Source organism: Pteropus vampyrus, unplaced genomic scaffold (assembly GCF_000151845.1).
Source record: "Pteropus vampyrus isolate Shadow unplaced genomic scaffold, Pvam_2.0 Scaffold6, whole genome shotgun sequence".
Taxonomy (NCBI): Eukaryota; Metazoa; Chordata; class Mammalia; order Chiroptera; family Pteropodidae; genus Pteropus; species Pteropus vampyrus.
In genome coordinates, this window is record NW_011888787.1 from 855,577 (window position 1) to 873,944 (window position 18,368).

Sequence of the window (18,368 nt, forward strand, 5' to 3'; positions counted from 1 at the left end):
TTTTTTTTTTTTTTTTTAGGATATTCTCGAAGTTACTTCTCAATGTTCGAACTAAAGCAGCTCGAATGGTTTTTCCTCAAAGGAGAATTTTCAACTTTTAGACTTTCTTCTTGTTTATCTTAGGCTCCTCTCCAGTTTCTCCCAGACTTTTAGGCGTGAAGAGGGTAAAACCTGAATGTGATAATCGACTTAGTGTATGACTGATTATTTTAGCACGAGAATTTGCCTGTCTGCCGATACTAATCTTATATCCCGATGTCATGTTGCCTTTTCCTCTTGGTGGCAGCATTTTGGGGTTTACCCCGACTTCAGGTCAATTTTGACCTCCCAATTTCCCACTTCTCCCCACAGCTATTCCTGGGCCATGTTCTTTGGCATCTTTTATCTCTCGAAACATTGTGACTTGTACTTGTCACTTATAAATTCATTCTGGCTATATAGAATCCTTTCTCAATAATCAAAGTCATCAAAATATGTACATGCCCCTCCATAAATCATGTAGTGGCCACTTGATTAGGGACAATTTGTAGAGTTAATTATATGCTTTATTTTTTCATGCAGCTCACAAATATATTAAACAGAACAGGGTCCAGAAGAATGCTAATGGATCGATAGTTCATAGAGCTGCTTGGCTTTGCGCAAAGCCACGTGCAATGGCGTTTAGCAGCCTAGCAGGTGAGGTCGCAAAGACATGCACGCCCGTGTCACAGAGGAGATGCACAGAAGCAGTCGCTCATTCCTAGGGATCCAGTCCCACCCAGGGTGTGAGCCTGAGCCTTGCGGGGCTCTGGGACGTCTGTTGCTATGGCTCTACTGCCAGGCTTAGACTGGGGGCCACCTCTGCCTGTGCCGCGAAGCACTTAGGTAAAGGAAGGGGACTGGATCAAACCACTTTTGAAAGTTGATGACCTCACCCCTCATTTACACTATGTGAGGTTATCTTTCTATATAAACTCTTTGCAGTTAACTTAAGTACCCACTGCCATCAGCTTTGAATAAGGGTACGTTTGTTCTTAAGTGTTCCTTCTGCTTAAAAATAAAGTCTAACTTTAATGATCTCCACCCATTTGTAAAGTGCCTTCTCGATAAATATGATCTTTTTCTGTTGACTTAAATATACTTACTTTCTGTAAAAAGAAAAAATTAATATCCATGGAATAGTCACACCAGAAGGGCCATAATGGCCATCTGGTCTAATCTCTCGCCTTAAAATGAGAAAACTGAGATCTGATTTGTTCCCAGACTAATTGGGTTTTCCTATTTCCTATTGGGCAAAGGAAGCTTATTTTGGCTAACTTGTCTTTAAAATTTAAATGTAAAATTTAAATGTAAATGAAAAGTGATTCAAGATCTAGCCTTTTATGAATTGTTCTTTATCATCTATGGGAAGCCAGTATTTCTCTTTTTCCCCCCAAATAAAACCCCGGGGTTTCCAAAACACCTGATAGTAGTAGGAATCCTTTAGGTTAATTGTTAGTTACATCTCTCATAGGTTCTCTCTCTCCCTGTCTCTCTCTCTCTCTCTCTCTCTCTCTCTCTGTCTCTATCTCTCTCTCTCTCCATTTCCTAATCCATCGGTTCTATTGCATTCATGCTATAATTTAACTTTGTTGTGTGCTGGGCTTCCGTTTCCCTCACAGAGGTCTGTGTGCAGACCTGAACTCTTGTTTGAATAGAGTTGTTTTCTTTTTACCCTATGGCTTCACGTCTCTCACACTAAAGTTAGTTCTCAGAGAGCAATAAGAGCATAAAAATGATCTTTTCTCAAGTTCATCACATTAAGTCTGCCGACTTTTCTCTCCTTCGATTTGAATCTTGATTCTTGATTAACTTTTCTGCATTGCGCAAGTTCGAATGAAGGAAGACAATGATCGATTTCTCTAGTTTCTTTCATAGGAATTTTCTAGATATTTATTACAGATCCTACATTTCATCAAGAATGGAATTCTGTGGGCGGTACCTGGGGAAAATCACCGTCATGGCTGGACCTTAGACTTCCTAAGGTGGGTGAGTTCAGAAGTAAGGATGAAGCAATTTACTGTGGCCAAAAGGTGGTTCTTGCTTGAGGAAGGAAGGAAATTTTGTGTCAAGAATAAAGTCAACTTTCTAAGGACACAACTAGGAGGAACTCTGAACCTAATCCTGAGGGACCATTTCACTGGAAACAAGCAAACACATTTTTGAGAACTGGACACGAAACAGTTATGGCAAAACAAGCTTTATTTCATTGGTAGAGTGACATCCTCAAGCTCCAGACAAGTCGAAGTAAATTTACAGTGATTTCACACACCTCTTACCCAACGCTGAAGATCTGATTCTCAAGGAAAGGTGATGGAAAGCAAAATGTGGCTTACCCAGGATATTCTTCGTCCAATAGGTATGTATGTTGTCTATCATGAGTCGAGCCCCAATCCAGTTTTTTTGAACCCAGAATTTATTACTTCTTATGTCAAGTAATAGGGCAGACGTTGCAAGGGAAATACAAATGCCCTGATGTAAAGGTTTATTCTGGGTTGAACTGACCCTCTCAAATACGCTCAGGTCATTTTCTCTACGCTATTCTATAAGAAAGAAGATTGAGAAATCAATGACTTTACTAACCAGGTGGCCTGCCACTAAGAATCAGAGCAAAGGACTTGCACCATCAGGATACTTTAGACCACGTCAATCAGAATCCGGCTCTCTTCATGTCTGTGTCCCCTGTTCATTTATTCTGCAGTTAATCCTGTCCCACGGTAGCAATAACCATCAATGACTTGCTGACTTCCCAACCTAGCTCTGCCTAAGGGTGGATATTGGGTCACCTTGCAGGTCCTTCTTGCTCATCCAAGTCCTCAGTGAAATCAGGAAACGAGAGGCCGTGGGATCTGCACTGTACGTAGTTAAGGCTACGAGCATCAGCTAGGACAGCTCAGCAGCTGGCCAAGCAAAGAGAGAAGCGAAGCTCGTGCAGAAACTCAAGGCGGAAGGTAGAGTCGGGCTCAGCTAGGGCAACAGAAAGGGGTCTTGATGGACGGTAAAGGGTCTGCGAGGAGGGCATGAGGAATTCCAGACACCCACCCATGTCCTCCAGGGCCACCATGAGATTTGGAGGCCACTCGCCTGGGCTCTTCTTGCTGGCCTATTAGATGTCTCCTCTTTTCTCGTGCAGAAGACGTACAGACCCAGGAGGCCTTACGCCCCCTACAGTTCTAACAGCCCCGAGGACGCTATCGCTAGGAAAGTCCAGCTGCTTCCGCAGAAGGACAAATACCAAAAATCCACTTTCTCGTCGACGACTCGGGGTCGTAGGCACGGGCCGTCTGGGACACGTGACTGCTAAACATCACTGGGCAAGGTGGAGACACGTGGGCGTTCCAGTGAGAGCGAGTCACCTTCTTGGCGACTTAACCCGAGGGCCAGGACACTCAGCTCTTGGGCTTGAGAACTTGCTTGGTTGTACCTTCGCTGGTGGTTGGTGGGCACAGCCTTCCAGCCTCAGGTACCAAGTTCTCAGGCTCGGCAGGAGCTTGCTCTAGAAGCGTCATCCGCCAGTTGCTGACACGTCGTGACCTGGCTGGTTGGTCAGGCTGCCCGACAAAGTTTTCTTTTGTAGAACGAGACTTCGCTGTCAATGAGCCCTTCTGTGGCAGTACCGATCCTCTTGGGTTTTCCCAGAGGGCACTCTCCTGAGCAGGGCCTTGGCCCTGCCACCTCCCCACGCAGCCCTTCGGTGATGCCCAGTCTTCTGTGGTGTGTTTCAGTGACAAAGCCCAAGAGGGGAAGGGTCCATGGTCTTGTTGGAGGTAAAAATGCTCCTGAAGCTACAGCTATAGACGGTACGTGGGGGTGAAGGTGGGTGGGAGGGGCCGGAAGCAGGAGTAGGGAAAACGGAGTGAAACAGCGGGGTGGGTCGTAGGGAGGAGTGGAGTGAGGACAGAGGTTGGCGAGGTGGCCGGGAAGCTCAGAGAGGGCAGGGAGACGGGGAAGCGCTTTACAGAGAGAGCGAGCTGCTCGCTCTCGGCCCGCACGGGCTGCAGGAGGCCACCAAGCCTCACAGGGCTGTGAGCTGTCCGCTCTGGGACCCCAGACCCTGACTCGGACTTACTTGCTGGTGGCTACTGTGTGCGACCTCCTCCTCAATGCTGTCCGTGAACTCGGTGCTGGCATCTTCCGTGTCATCCCCTGCAGCTGCGCCTGGAAGTAAGTCCAGAAGAGAAAGGTGACTCCCTTCACAGGTGGCTTCCAGACGGCAGCTAAGATTACCGTCTCTCTGCCATCCGCCTCTGATTTCTTCCCTTCCCCACCATGCACATGGCCTCCTAGCCAGGAGGGCCGACAGAGGAGGCGAAGCCGATGTGCCAAATCTGCAGAAAAGCCTTCTCGCTGTGTCACGAACACTGTCTTCCTAACACCCAAGCTTCAGCCTCAAAACACGCGCTGGCTTTGACAGTGCAGACCTGTGCCTAAGGGGCACAGTGTCTGAGCGGTGACCCCTCATCCATTCTCGGAGGGTCTCAGCTGTCCCCACTCCGCCCGCCACTGCCGGGCTGTGCAGCAACACTCTCTCCTGTGACGCGGGCCCCACGGGACCAGCAGGTGCTGACAGAGGCCCTGCCTGGGGTTAGGGCGCCCTGGCTCCCCTTACGCTTTTCCATTGTTGGCGTCAGCCGTGCATGGGTGACAATCTCTCTGGGGGCCCTTGTCCTACCAAGGCTCTGGTCCAGTGAAGACTCAAGGCACAGAATGGTCTGCGTGTTTCCCCATTCCTTCCTCCAGCCGCCCCCTGCCCCATCTCTCTCAACACCCTTTCCCTGAGGTTTTTCTTGTACTGCTTTGTCCAAATGGAATTTAATCCATTCTTTTACTCCCCAAAGATGGACATAGGCACCCCAGGGCACAACCATCTGTGCCCGTTACTAAGGGACAAGAAGCTGCCGTCTGTGGTCTGGGCAAAGGTCTAGAATATTGCTGACCAACAGACTTTCTGAAATTCTATGCCTGTGCTGCCTGTGCAGGAGACACTAGTCACACGTGGCTACCGAGCGCTTCAAATGTGGCTAGTGTGACCGAGGAACTGAAATTTTTACTTTATTTAATTGAAATTTAGAGTTTAATAGCCGCGTGTGGCTGGTGGCCACCATATTAGACAACACAAATCAAGAACATTCTTCCTCTCCACATCTGTTAGAATAAAACACTGCACATCCAATTTTAGATAAGACCTGTGGCCCACATTACAGATTTCTTCTGAAAGTGTAAGAATTCATAAGTTAATTCATTTGAACACTAAAGGAAATCTAGCACGACACTCCCTGAGCCCTACAGAACCTGCCCAAGTTAGACAACCTTGAGATCTAGTTCTGACCTTGGCCTTGGCAACCAATCTGTTAGGACTCCTCTTCTGACCACTGAGTAGTAACCCGGGCCTCAGAGAGATTAGGTGGCTTGTCACACAGCTAGTCCTGACGAGAGCTATGAAAAGAACTCAAGTCACTGGACTTCTAGACAGAGGCAACTCACTGTTCCTTCCAGTGACACATCAGATCTTTTTCTTTCTTTCTTCCTCCAAGACTAAAGACCTACCCAGAACTCTGACATCCACAGGTGGAAAGCCCCACATCCATAATGAGCATCCACCGCCATCTGTGGATAAGGGGACAGGGGCAGTGCCACCTACATCCACCTCCTGGCATCTGCCAATTCAGGCCAGAGTGTTGGCAACGGCCCAGGCCAATCTCACTGAAGTACGAATAGGCAGCTGAACCTATGACTCACTCCCTGGTCTTCACTTCAATGCTGTGCTGACTGTGGACCAAGGTGGCGCCCTGTTCAGTAAGGCCCTGCTTGCAAGGAGGCAGCTCTGCCCCTCGCCGGCAGTGTGCGTCAGGGGTGCCCACTGCTGCTCTTAAACCAGCCCCAGAAGCACCCCGCGAGGGGCACTTCTTGTATACAGGAGCATGGGCACGCTCCCTATGCTTTGGCTGCTTGGCAACTCACTGAAGCCAGGATGCTAATTCAATTCGGGACATCCATATCACATAGCATGCTTTCGAATTTTTATCCTGCAAAGAAAAATGAATTGTCTCGCTCAGTGATGGGTTAAGAAAACACACTATTCACATCGTTTCCCTTCTGGGCATTGGGCTGGAGAATGATTCTGAGCTTGAAGAAAGCTCAGCTCTGTGAGGTCAGCATCCTCTTCCCCACGCCATTCCTGGTGGCTTGCAGAGCCATGCTGAGCCCACATCCCAAGATGATTCCCGCGCTAGGTTCCGGGAGTGAGATAAGTGGGAATAGAGTGGGTGACTGTCACTGGTCCTGAAGGCATTTGTCTATCGCTCTGCCCTCCACTTACCTCCACGGCCTAAGGCCACATCTGCATTTCTAGATAATGCTGTCTCTCTAATTCTCCCGGAGCAGGATGCCATGGCTTTGACCTCATCAGGGGTTAAATGGGGACCAAGCAAGCATGCCCATTTCATGCTGATACTCCACTAAATAGGGATTTTTGCTTTCCTTATTATTTTTTTAGCTCATTTATAGTCTGTGCTACTTCCTTTGGGGGCAGCTTTGAGTTGCTCAGCCTTTTTCCAATTTGAATTAGAATTCTGAAAGCTTTTGTGTATGTGTTTGAGGGGTGGAATAAAGTTTTTAACAAGTTATAGAAAATATTGCAATGAATAAGTTATTCCATACAAAGTTCGATGTATAAGTTAGACACCCCTTTCTGTTGTTACCATTTCTGGTTTTTTTATTTCCTATAAAAGAGCTTCTTTTGTGGCGAATACCCCTTTCTAAATTTTTATAAGGCAACAAAACACTGTCTTCAGAACTCACCTGGAATACTTTAACTTTCTAAGTAAAGGTACTAAGCTTTATATTAATGTATCTACTGCTTATTTTTGATAAATGCGAAATAAAATGGCTTGCCACCTTTAGAATCTCTAAGCTAAGAATCTGCTCATTCAAATTTAATTTGCTTTTCCAGGTTTTATCTCCAAGGTCGTTTTACACATTAGACTGAAAATTTTATTTAAAACTTTTATTTGAGCTTCAATCTTGTGGTTCTCAAACTGTGGTCCTTGCAAGTTTCCAGGATCTGAACCACACGTAAGGAGGTGATACCCAAACCTTCCTCTTCCAGACTTAGAAAATTATTTTCTACCAGCTATCTGGCCATAAAGTACACAGAAATAAAATGAACCTATAAAATACCATAAAATCCTTGGGTGAAATTTCAGACTTATGTACATATATTCTTTTTATCACTGAGGCAAAAATTCACACTTTTGTGGAGTTTTTTAAGTTAAGGACGGCATAATTATTAAGAATATGGACCCTGGAGACAGATAGTCTAGGTTAGATTTCTACTTCTGGCATTAGGTATGTGGCTTTAGGCAGGTCATGAACTTTCTATAATTCGACTAGTCACTTGTTAATTAGCGTTAACAGTGGTCCATGCCACTCCAGGCACTTGTAAACTTTCAAGGGTTTGCTGCTTTTGAAGTGCTTAGAACAGTGCTTGGCACACAGGCGCACTCAGTAAATGCTGCCTTTAAACCATGTTCTTGTTTTCTTATTGTTGGTAAACCGAAGTGGGCTCAGGCTGAAAAGCTGAGGGGTGATAAAGGAGGCCCTGGACCCTCCGTGTAATCAGCAGAGGGGAATTTTACACCTCGTCAGGAACTGGGTGACTGTGACTGTGTCTATCCAAACTTCTCCACTCTCAACAGCCATTTCCCCCAACGCGAGGTTGGAAATACTGTCCTCCCCGCTTTGTAGGATGGAGGAAGGGCAGAGTTTTAAGTCAAGTCGGATGAACTCTTTTGAATAGGAGCTTCGCACCTAGGGCTCATCGCCAAATTACAATGGCCGCAAAACTCCATCACGGGTGGATAAGCTTTCGAGGGAAAGTCGAAGGGTCATTTTAATTCTTCAGTAACGAGCCCCCGAATTCTGCTTTATAGTCATTGCTCCCCCGTAAGCCGTGCAAACGTGACCGACAGAAAAGGCGGGGTATTTTCCCACAAGGGCACTCAGAACATGGCGGGAGTCACATTTGACTAATTTTGAGAAGATGCAAAGAGTCGAAACTTTACAGCATGAATAATGACAGTGCCGGGTGCCTGGCTGTCCCCCACCTCGGGGCCAGGTCCTCTGGGCGCCTCACTCCTACTTCTGCCTTGGGCTCGTTGCCAGAACTCTCACCTGTTCAGACCCTGAACCATCACTGCGGACTTAAGTGTTATGATGCCCTATCAGAGAATCAAAGAAAAGCAGTCTCCTCCCAGACTCTGCGGTTTCACCTGCACTCATTCCCTTCTGGGCCGTAAGAAAACTTTAAGATTTCATAGAGCCCGGCATAAGCTTCTGTTGAGAAATAAAATCCTTTAACTAGACAGGCTCAGATCTCAGAAGTAGCTAGAAAACTGTTGTCTGCGGTCAAACCCCTTTATGGTGCATCTTTGTCTTTCAATTGCAACATCTCCTGAGTAGCCTTCCAGTTTGTACTTTATTCTGAAAGCAACTGTTTTCAGTGACTTTAAAAATTCTGTAATGTCAAGGAGTTCTTCACGCTCATGCTCTCTTTTCTTTCCCCCTCAAAGAACACAAGAAACCTTTCCAGGAACATTTTTGGGGACAGCACCTCCCTCCCACCATGACAACTGGCCCCTCAAATCTTCATCCTGCTTTCTACTCCTTTCCTGCCGTAAGGAGAGCAAGAAAGGGTTTTTAAGGTAAAGAAGTCCATTTCACACTTCTGTGGGAAGTATAACGCTGTTTCTTTAGTCTCGCTTCCTGGAGAGCAGAAAAATTCAGGTTTCTTTCTCTTCTTCCCGTTAGTTAAATAAATACAAAGGCATTCACTCATTCCAGAGTCTCACTTTGGGAATTTTAGTACAATGATCAATAGACTGATTCTCCTATAAGGAAAAAAAAAGATATGAGCTTCCCCTACTTCTTTTCTGGTCTTTTCAGAATGAAACCAAATAGTTGCTACTGTTTGGCCTTTGATACGTTTATTGCATCAGTAACAATTTTTTTTCCCAACTAAAGTAGCTGAAATTCTAACACTTATGTATAAAAAAGTACACTGTCCATTTCATTGGATGTTAACACGGTTTAACAGAGCACTGTGCCATAAAGACATGAGCTTCCAGAGGAAAATATACAGCTTATTCTGACTGGGAAATAGTCCTGGAAATCAGCCAAGTTACTGGATCATTCAACATGTTACTTCCTCCTCCTTCGTTTGTTATGAATCATTTTAATTTTTTTTTACAGCCCTAGGATCAAAACTTTAAGTGATAAAAGAAAAGCTGCTTTTGTTATCAAACTGATACCATTTCATGGAAAAAGAAGTTCCTGATTTTTAAAGCATACTGTATAGACACATGCCTCTAAAGTCTACAGATTGAGAGAGAGGTTGGCATTGTACAGCAATGGTTTTGGAAATTACAAAAAGCAGCACTGCATACTCATGTACTGAAAATACCTCCATGCGTTGGCTAGGCAGTCATGAGTTCCTTAAAGGGAACGAGGAAGCTGATTGGGTTCATGTACATACTGCCACTACACTCCAGATTATTTTGGGTCAAGCATTTTCTAATGTTGCTGAACTTTCTATTTTATCCTTCCATCTTCAGCAAGAGGAAAACGGTATAGATTTTTATTTCCAGAAATTGACTTTAAATGACAGAAAGGGAACACCATGCAAAAAGAATCAGTGCATCACTTTATCAATTATTCTTAATCGAAATCTGGTAAAATGATGATTGTTAGCTCTACAGTTTTGCTTCCCTTCCACTTTCTGTCCTCGGCTGGAAAGTAATTCCAATGCTGATTTTCCACTTGGGAAACTCACCTTGGTCCTGTGAATCTACAGAAAGAAGGCGAGGACTTACTTTCTGTAATATTCAGACTACTTAATAGCAACATGCTTGTCTTGTATCATAAGAAAATGGTTTACCAAAGTTTTTGCTCCAAATGTCTAGTGAGAGAGTAGCTTAAATCATATTCCAAGATGTGCTAAAACTTGGAAACCACTACCCCACAGAAATTACTGATTTATCATCCATTTGACTCATTCTTTCTGTTTTTATTATTGGGTTGCCTTATAAGAGTTCCATATTCCTAGCTATTCTTTCTACAGGACACATGTTTCTATACTACCAAAGGGAGAAAAACTCTGAGCTTTAACCTAAAAAAAATGAGAGAAAAGTCCTCCACTGGCTAGCGTCTCATAGGATGTTTTTATCCGAAAAAGGAAGCTCATTTTACATATTCTACCGTTAAGTACAACTGCTACAAGGCAGGACAGAAAATGGTAAGTGTGTGAATTTCTAACATTTTATAAGAAGTTTGTCACATTTCTCCGCGAGACGTTGGCTGCAGACCTGTATGATTACCACTGAGACCCTAGTTGAAGAGACAACTTGAGGTTTCCAGGGATGTCAAATGTGAAGATTCTGTGACCTTTTCATATAAAAAGATTCTGAAATCAGAAAACAGTGACTTTATTCTATCGACAGGAACTCGAGTTTTCTATACTAGCTCTAGGAAAGCAAAGGTATTAAAGTATTTTCCCTCTAGGACTTATGGTCCCGAGGGAGTGACTTCAGGTAGGTCAGTCAACCTTTATTCCTCAACGACAGAAGGAATTTTTGGTGTCATCTGATTTGCTCCTTTTACTCAGAGGCCTCTAGATCCAGCTGGAAGACGGAAACAGAGAGACCCGAAATCAATTTTCTTGCACTGTTTTGAAGCTATAAGTCAAATTTCTCAGCACCAGATACAGATACTGAATTAGGAGCATAAATAAGCCTAAAAGTGATAAGTCTTTTATACCTATCTGCCATAGCAATCATCTATGTGTAAAATGTACAAGTAGAATACACTAAAGAACCTTCTAAGGAAACGACTTGAAGCTATACAGGTCAAGATTTTCTTGATCTTTAATAGATCTCTTACTATGTATAACAGCATTGACGAATCTCTAAAAAATACAAATAAGGAAGAAGTACTAAAAGCATTGCTGCTGTCCACACGGAATGATGAGAAGTGCGGGGGGAGGGAGGGGCGAGGATGAGAGTAGACCCTGCCCAACTAAAAGGCTGACAGTATTACAATAGCCTGATCGCACGTTTTCAAGAAATCTAGAAAAAGAACACCGAGAAAATGTTTATTTATACTAGGCACTAACAACCATCAGACTTCGATACTACAGTTTAAACTTGCAACAGAAAAGAGTTTAGGGGAAGTATCTGTCAAAAGGACTTCCATTTCACCCACTAAATAAATCCCCTTGGAGTCCTTTTCAACTCTATAGTTCTAAAAACTACGGACTTAATCTATCTTGGCCTCTTACAACCATTCCTTTACACATTTGCTATTATTCAAAAAGGAAATGAGATCTATCCGCATGGATTGTTCTCAGTTTAAGTTCTATGCTTCCGATTTAGCATGACCTGGACAAAAATTTAATTCATTTGTTCTTTCCAGATTTTTTATTCAGGCACAAGGCTCTACAGGCAAAGCACACGATGCTTTATCTAAAACGCTTTACAAAGGTAGAATAATCCAGTAAAAGAAAGGATCTGGGCTTCTGAAGAGAGACTGGAACCCTGTTACAGTATGTTAAATATAATCATAGAAATGATGTGGTCAATCGCAGCGTCGCCTTTGTGTGGGTCACAGAACGAAATTTATCAGAATTGTGTTTTCTAAAAAGATGGCGAATTATCACACCAAATGTTAGACTGGCAAGCCCTCTCCATGTACTACTGTTTGCAAGCCTCGTCCTAGGTACTAACCAGAAAGTTAGTACTGGATTTTAGTCACATCTACAGCAGTAAGATCAAACTCTTAATTTATCCTTTGCCACTGAATCACTTAACTTTCTAAAATGTTTTCCAAAGACAAGTAATGATAGCACAAGTTAGTCCGTCTTTTCAGGATCCAAATCAGGACCAGAATTTACATTTTTCTCCCTATTTTGAGAATTTTTTGACAGGAAGTTGGGTTTCTCATTCATCCAACTACCTCAATACTTCTAACATTTAGCAAGTTCAAGATACCAAGCGAAATGCCTACTCTTGCTTGCGGTTGATAGAAGCCGAGTGGTAATTAACATAAATCTCTCTAATCTCTGTGAAACAAGAGAACCCGAGAATCCCTATGGCTGAGTCTTAGGAGACTCAGAAAGCTTCCTCGGTCTATTAGTAAAATTTAGGGAAGACATTTCCTAAGTGCCTTGTAGTGACATGACACACTAGTCTTTGGTTGGCTGACATGTTTATAGCTCTACTACCCACCTCCTTACTTCTAGAAAGTTACAGAAAGCTTTGAGCAGGAAAGGGTTTCCTAAGGTTAGAAGACTAAGAAAAGTGGACGGTTCTGCTTACACTTCCTATCTCCTCCCTTTAATGACCCTTTTCCCCCCGAGGCCATTAAAACTGGAAAGCATTTCCATCAAGAGGAAGGCTTATGGCTGTCAATCTTTTGTAAAATGCTTCATCAGAAAACTCTAAGGTGTTTCTCCAGAACATTTTCTTCCCTGTCCACTTCTGCTCGAATGATGCTGTTCCATGCAGGGCTAAGGTTACAGAAACTGGGCTGGAATTGAGAACGCAAGGCAAACCACGTCGACATGTAAATGTGAAAGAAATAAAAGCGTCGTGTAAAATATGGACGGCAAACAGAAAAGTCATTGTGTTCCACCTTTAGAAAGGGTACCCGGTCCCATTTATGGTACCAGAAAGCCTCAATCCCTGTTCATCAAATTCCATGTTTAAAAACTGAAATCTCAGCTTCTAACCTGAGAAATAAGAAACCTCATGGTGTTGAACCCACAAAGTTCCAAATAATCTTGGTTCCTTTCTATACTCTTGACATTAAAGACACCAGAAATACCACCTCCAGTGCCCCTTTCCTTACATCTGTCCTGTCACCGTAAGAAAGCATCGAGACAATGACAAAACCTATGAACACAGATCTGTGACATTTCTTTCTAAACTATTCAAACACTTCCAAGCCTGAAACCTATTACCTATTTCAATATGGAGAAACGTATAAGCACTAAAAAGTGAAAAATACAGGCCTCCATCTGATGCCACTAGCAAATGAAAATATACAAGCAATACGTTCTTCTGGCTCTAACAACTGTTTTGGTGAAATACTAAATTTAAAGGGGGACGTTCATTTGAAATTATCATTTTACATAGAGAATTCTGGAAGACCTGAGAGCTTTCTTGAAGTCATGTGCTGACTAAATAACATACCCTTGGTTTAAAGAAAAACATCTGAATGGAATTTAGTCTGCATTTAACCTGATTTCACTGTCATCCTATAATCAACTCTGAAACAATATCGGAGATAAAGGTTTTACTATAAACGCCTGAACAGTCTTTGCCTCTGCCCTTTAACCTGGTCCCCCCAATACCTGCAGTCCGCCGTGGGAGACGTGGCTTGGATTACCTCTGACAAGAGTTATCCTACTTTGGCAAAGTCATTCTTATAGACTTTCTCTCTCTCTCTCATCTTGAAGCTTTTCCTTGATTAGGGAACTGCTCTCTCTCAAAAAACAGGAGTTGCTTGAATGGCAAAAATAATACACACACATGCATTTCTGACATGATAGGGATCATATGAAATGGATTGTGAAAAGTGGGGGAGGAATAAACTTTATTGGCCGCAGAAGCAATGAGGGAATCAGGAGGAGGACCTAGGGAAAAGGATGAACATGGTAGGAAAACTCAAATGGAATGATTTAAAATGTGCAAATATACTTCGTGACCTCCGCCATTCAACTTAGAGAAGTACCGTGAAACACAGGTAGACTTAAGTGAGCTTCACTCTGTAGTTGATGCTAATTGTACCAGTTTTAGCATTAGTAAGTCACCGTTTAATTCTGCCAAAGTCAGCCAAGGCTCTGTCTGGTTAGTGCAAACAAGGTTTTCCATCCTGGGCTGCAGTCTGACCCGCCAGTGCTCAGAAGGCATGCTTGTGACGACCTCGCACACTTTCCAGCTCCCCACCTCCAATGGCGGCCAGGGTCTCCAGCCTGCTCAAGCGCTCGAGGCTTCTTCCAAGAACTTCTTCTAGCCGACCGCGTAACACCTGGGCCCCTTCCAGCTCCACCTGCAGAGTTCGGTCTCTCTCAGAGCTGATTAAACATGCCATACGGAAGGAAAATGGGTTAGCCATCAGCGGTAATGAGTCTGCACAGGCTCCCAAAGAGCCGTCGACGCCCCTCTGGGCCACGAGGCTTCCTAACGCCACTGTCCTCCAGGCCATGAGAAGCGCACGCGATCTTATCGTGGGGCTGTGGGCACTGCAGGGAGGTCGGCAGAGCCTGCTCCTTCCTTTACAGCTCGTCCCTCTATCCGAGATTCACGTGACACTATAGTTCCTGAGATTGATCTCATACCCCACAGCTCAAAAAAAGAGCAATTTCATTATTTGACTAAGAGCGTTACTTTCTGAAAAATACCAAAACCCAGGAAAAACTATATGCAAATTGAAGCTTCCTAGCAGGACTGCTATGGAAGCATCTGTTCTCTCATCTGTTAACCAGACTTGACAATGCTCTGAACAGGAATCTGTTCACAGAGACTAAAGGCCCAGAGAGTCTTTAAAAAGTAACACAATCGAGTGGTCGTATAGTACCTTTCCTCTCCCTTCACTTTCTTGAGGTTGAAAGAAAAAAATTTTAAGCCCGACAATAAACCAGAAGAAACCGAATAGTAAAAGGATAAAAATTGGGAAAGAGAAAAAGGGGCTAAGAGGGAAAACAAAATGAAAAAAAGGGGGGGAGGGGAGCTTAAAATGAATCAGAATGACATAATATACGTGACCCCAAATCAAGAGGTATAGGATGTAGATTATTCATCACGATGGCTTTCAGTGACCCTGGGGTGATATCAGCCACCATAACCTACCGGGACCGGCAGCTGGGAGAAGAGGAACACGCACTGTGTACTGACTCCACGCAAGGGTGTTCTAGACACCCGTCAGGTCTTCTCACCTGGTTCTGCAGGAATAAGCACTATTCCTGACTTAAGATTTCGACGCTCTGGCTCAGAGCGATCCACACAACCGATGGCAAACAGGGCAGCCCCAGTGACTGCCTCTGCTCTCCTCTTCTCGCCTCTCCAACATCATAAGCACCTGCGCTTAGTGAGGAACACGAGGAGGAAGGTGCGGTCGCTTGTTTACCTCTCGGGATGGGCGTGAAACTTCACTAGGCTGCTGTAGAGCTGTCTCTCCGCTTGCAGGGCCTCGTTGAGCCGACTCCGTTCGTCTACCAGTCCTTCTAGTGTCAGTAGCAACTGGGGAAAGAGCGAAAGCAACACGGGAATGGAGACACGAGGCACGAGGCCAGCGCATCCTGAGACCAAAAGGACGTATCAGCATGTCCCATACTGAATCCACGCACTAGCTTGTTACTTAATTAAGCTTTCTATAGTATTTTAGTTTTCAAATCAATCTCACGTGCATTATCTTTTTTTAAAACTCCGTAAGGCAGAGATCAAACATGGAAGCAAGGAGAACAAAGAGGAGAGAGAAGCCAGAAGCACGGGAAAGAGGCCAAGGGAAAGGAGTAAACATGTAAGAGGAATTCCTAGTGGTCTTCATTCATTCATTCGATAAATATTTTCTGAGCCCCTTCTATGAGCCAGCCTCTGGTCTGGGGAAAAGCTTACTCTCTAGCTAGTCGGGGGAAAAGATGCTCATCAATCGCATCTGTCACTGTGAGCTATAAAAAGTGCTATAAAGAAGAGAAGCTGTTAGTGTAGAACCAGCAGGTCTGTTTACATGAACTGGCAGAGTGAAAAGCCAGATCGGAGCGAGGGAAGCAGCAAGAGAGAAGATGGGGATGAGGGACCCAGGTGGCAGAGGCAAGCGGGTCTTTCTGAAACGTCTGGCATCGAAAAAAAAAAAAGGTTAGACATGGGATAGGATCTACAACAGAATCTGGGGCAGAGGCAGAGAGTTTTTCCTTTTCCTTTTCCTTTTTTTCAAATTGGGAAAATTTTGAACATGGTTCATCTTTTCCATTGTTTAGTTCACACTAAAAATCAGGTTTGTATTCTAATAACCTACTTGCTGTCTTCGGTTTCCTGAAGCTTCTTGACCCTGTGATTCTACTGAAGCAACTTTTTCCCGAAGAAGTAAGACTTCTTGGGTCAGGCGTTCCATAGCTGGTATGTCTTCGGGATCGACCAGTTGCATTTGCAGGTCCTAGAAGTCAAAAAACAAGACTAGTAATAAAAGTACTACTCGGCCAAGGGGCGAACGCTCCTAAAATAGTCTCCGATACTTTCAGGCATGATACTGATCAGCCATATGGAGACAACGATATACTCTTTCTGAAACCTCAGCAACTCTGATGCAAGTCAAAGAGAACATGATAACATCAAGAGACTCAGTCTAACAGCGTATCAAAGAAACAACGAGCACCAGCCAAGGGACGCAGCGCATCCAGGTGCTGTTTGCAGATGCCCTACGCGTACTCTGCGTCTAACGACTTCTGACGCTCCTTAAAAAGTCTGAAGGACCTTTATGAGGTCTTCTTTAATCTGCACGGTCCGGGTCAGGGACTCCAGGTCGGCAGCCTGCACCTGCAGCTCCTTCTCTTGCATGGCCATCATGGACTGCAGTGCAGAGAGCTCCATCTGCGGGCAGAAGGGATCCTGACATCAGCGGGCAGAGAAAGCACACCTACCACATTTACGTTTCAACGATGAGGCGAACGGTGTTGCATATTATCCCAACGCAGCCGGCAACGCAAGTGAAAACTAGAACCTGAAAATGCTCTACTGGGTTGGTCGCATCTATAAACCACGCGGTGCGACACCAAAGGGTGTTGTGGCGGGGGGCTGCAAAGGGGTTTCACTGATGTCGTCCAGTTTGGTTAACACTGTAACGTGTCACAACTTGTTTAATCAATGAATTTTTTATGATACTTGAAGGGCTGGTCTTGCAACATTAACAGACAGAAGAATAGATGAAGTTTTTCTTTATATAAGTATTTCAGCTAACAAATGAAAAAAAATGATAGAAAAACCTCCACTTTGCACCCCTTAGTGAATTGATGGAAACAGCCATCCAGCATCAACAGCTGCTGACATCACAAGAGACCAATGAACATTACACGCCCCCAGATGGAAGAACTCGCCACCACCTGCGAAGAAGTCCCACCGAATACTAGCACTGTGTGCCCTAAACTTCCAGTCCTGTATCTTCCATGTCTCCTCACCAGAAAATGAGAAATATTTTATTGTAACAAAGTTCACTGATAACCATAAGGAAGAAACATAATTGGAGCAAGACAAAGGTCTGCAATCAGACATGCGTGGGTTTTAAATCGTGGCATAATCTCCCTGACAAGGCATTTAAACTGAGCTTCAGTTCCCTCCACTGTAAAATGGGAACAACATCTACTTTACAGGGCTATTTGAGAATAGAGAAAATGTATTTAAACTGCCTGGCACATAGCAGGAAATCAATGAATGAAAACTACCATCACTACTACTATTACCTCAAGACAGTAGGTGGAATGTTAAAAATCTGGGAAACTCTACATGGCTTTTGGTAAATACTTAATATTAGAAAGAAAGTAATGATGTATCTAGTGGAACTGAACTGAGAAGTTGGTAGTTGATTAAGGACACATGAAGGGAAGCGACAGAGCTATTTATAATTCATTCAAATATCCATTTATAGTCATTATAAGTTTACAATCCTGAAAAAAAGGCCAAACTAAAAAGTAACATTACTATGAATTGAATACATATGAGAAAAACAGGAACGGCATGTGGAAACTAAAACATCTGACATGAGTAATCAGATGACAGCTAGGGCAGAACCAAAAGAAAAGGGGGTTGGAACTAGGAGATTTTTAAAACTGGTATTTTTCAAAAAGCACACAATTTCATATCCTCATAACTTAAGTCATATAACCTGAGGCTGCTAGTAAGGAGATACATGGTATGGAAAGAGAAATTAAGAGGTACGATAAGATAATTTCATCGCAAATATGAACACAGGTGTTGTGCTATGGATCGGACTAAGGCAAAGCTGAGGAGCTGCCCCGACCAGCTGGCTGACCTGGACGCTGGGTCCCATGGTGCTGACTGGTCGTCTACCATTGTCTGTAATGCCCTACCGTGGCCTTAACATTCCTTCTACATCGGAGCTGGACACACGACTCGCTGCACAGGGAGGCAGAGGGGAAGATTCCATAGGCTGAGGGGCCTCTTCTAAGAAAACGGAGGGAAACTCTACCGCCAGAAATAGAGCGTAAGGATGGGGAAAACTATCTGCTCCAGGAAATGACTTCTTAGAAAGCACTTTGAGTCACAAAAGACCCGAGTTTAAATCTT

General features: G+C 44.0%; 1 protein-coding gene across 1 annotated transcript in view; it reads right to left on the bottom strand.

Annotated features, from left to right (window-relative positions):
* LOC105297809 (myomegalin-like) overlaps window positions 1-18,368 on the bottom strand; it is a 64,753-nt gene that overhangs the window by 27,589 nt on the left and 18,796 nt on the right. Inside the window, 5 exon segments of the mRNA XM_023535310.1 lie at window positions 4,088-4,176; window positions 14,019-14,146; window positions 15,199-15,311; window positions 16,087-16,224; window positions 16,542-16,658. Of these exon segments, the coding sequence (XP_023391078.1) occupies window positions 4,088-4,176; window positions 14,019-14,146; window positions 15,199-15,311; window positions 16,087-16,224; window positions 16,542-16,658 (585 nt within the window).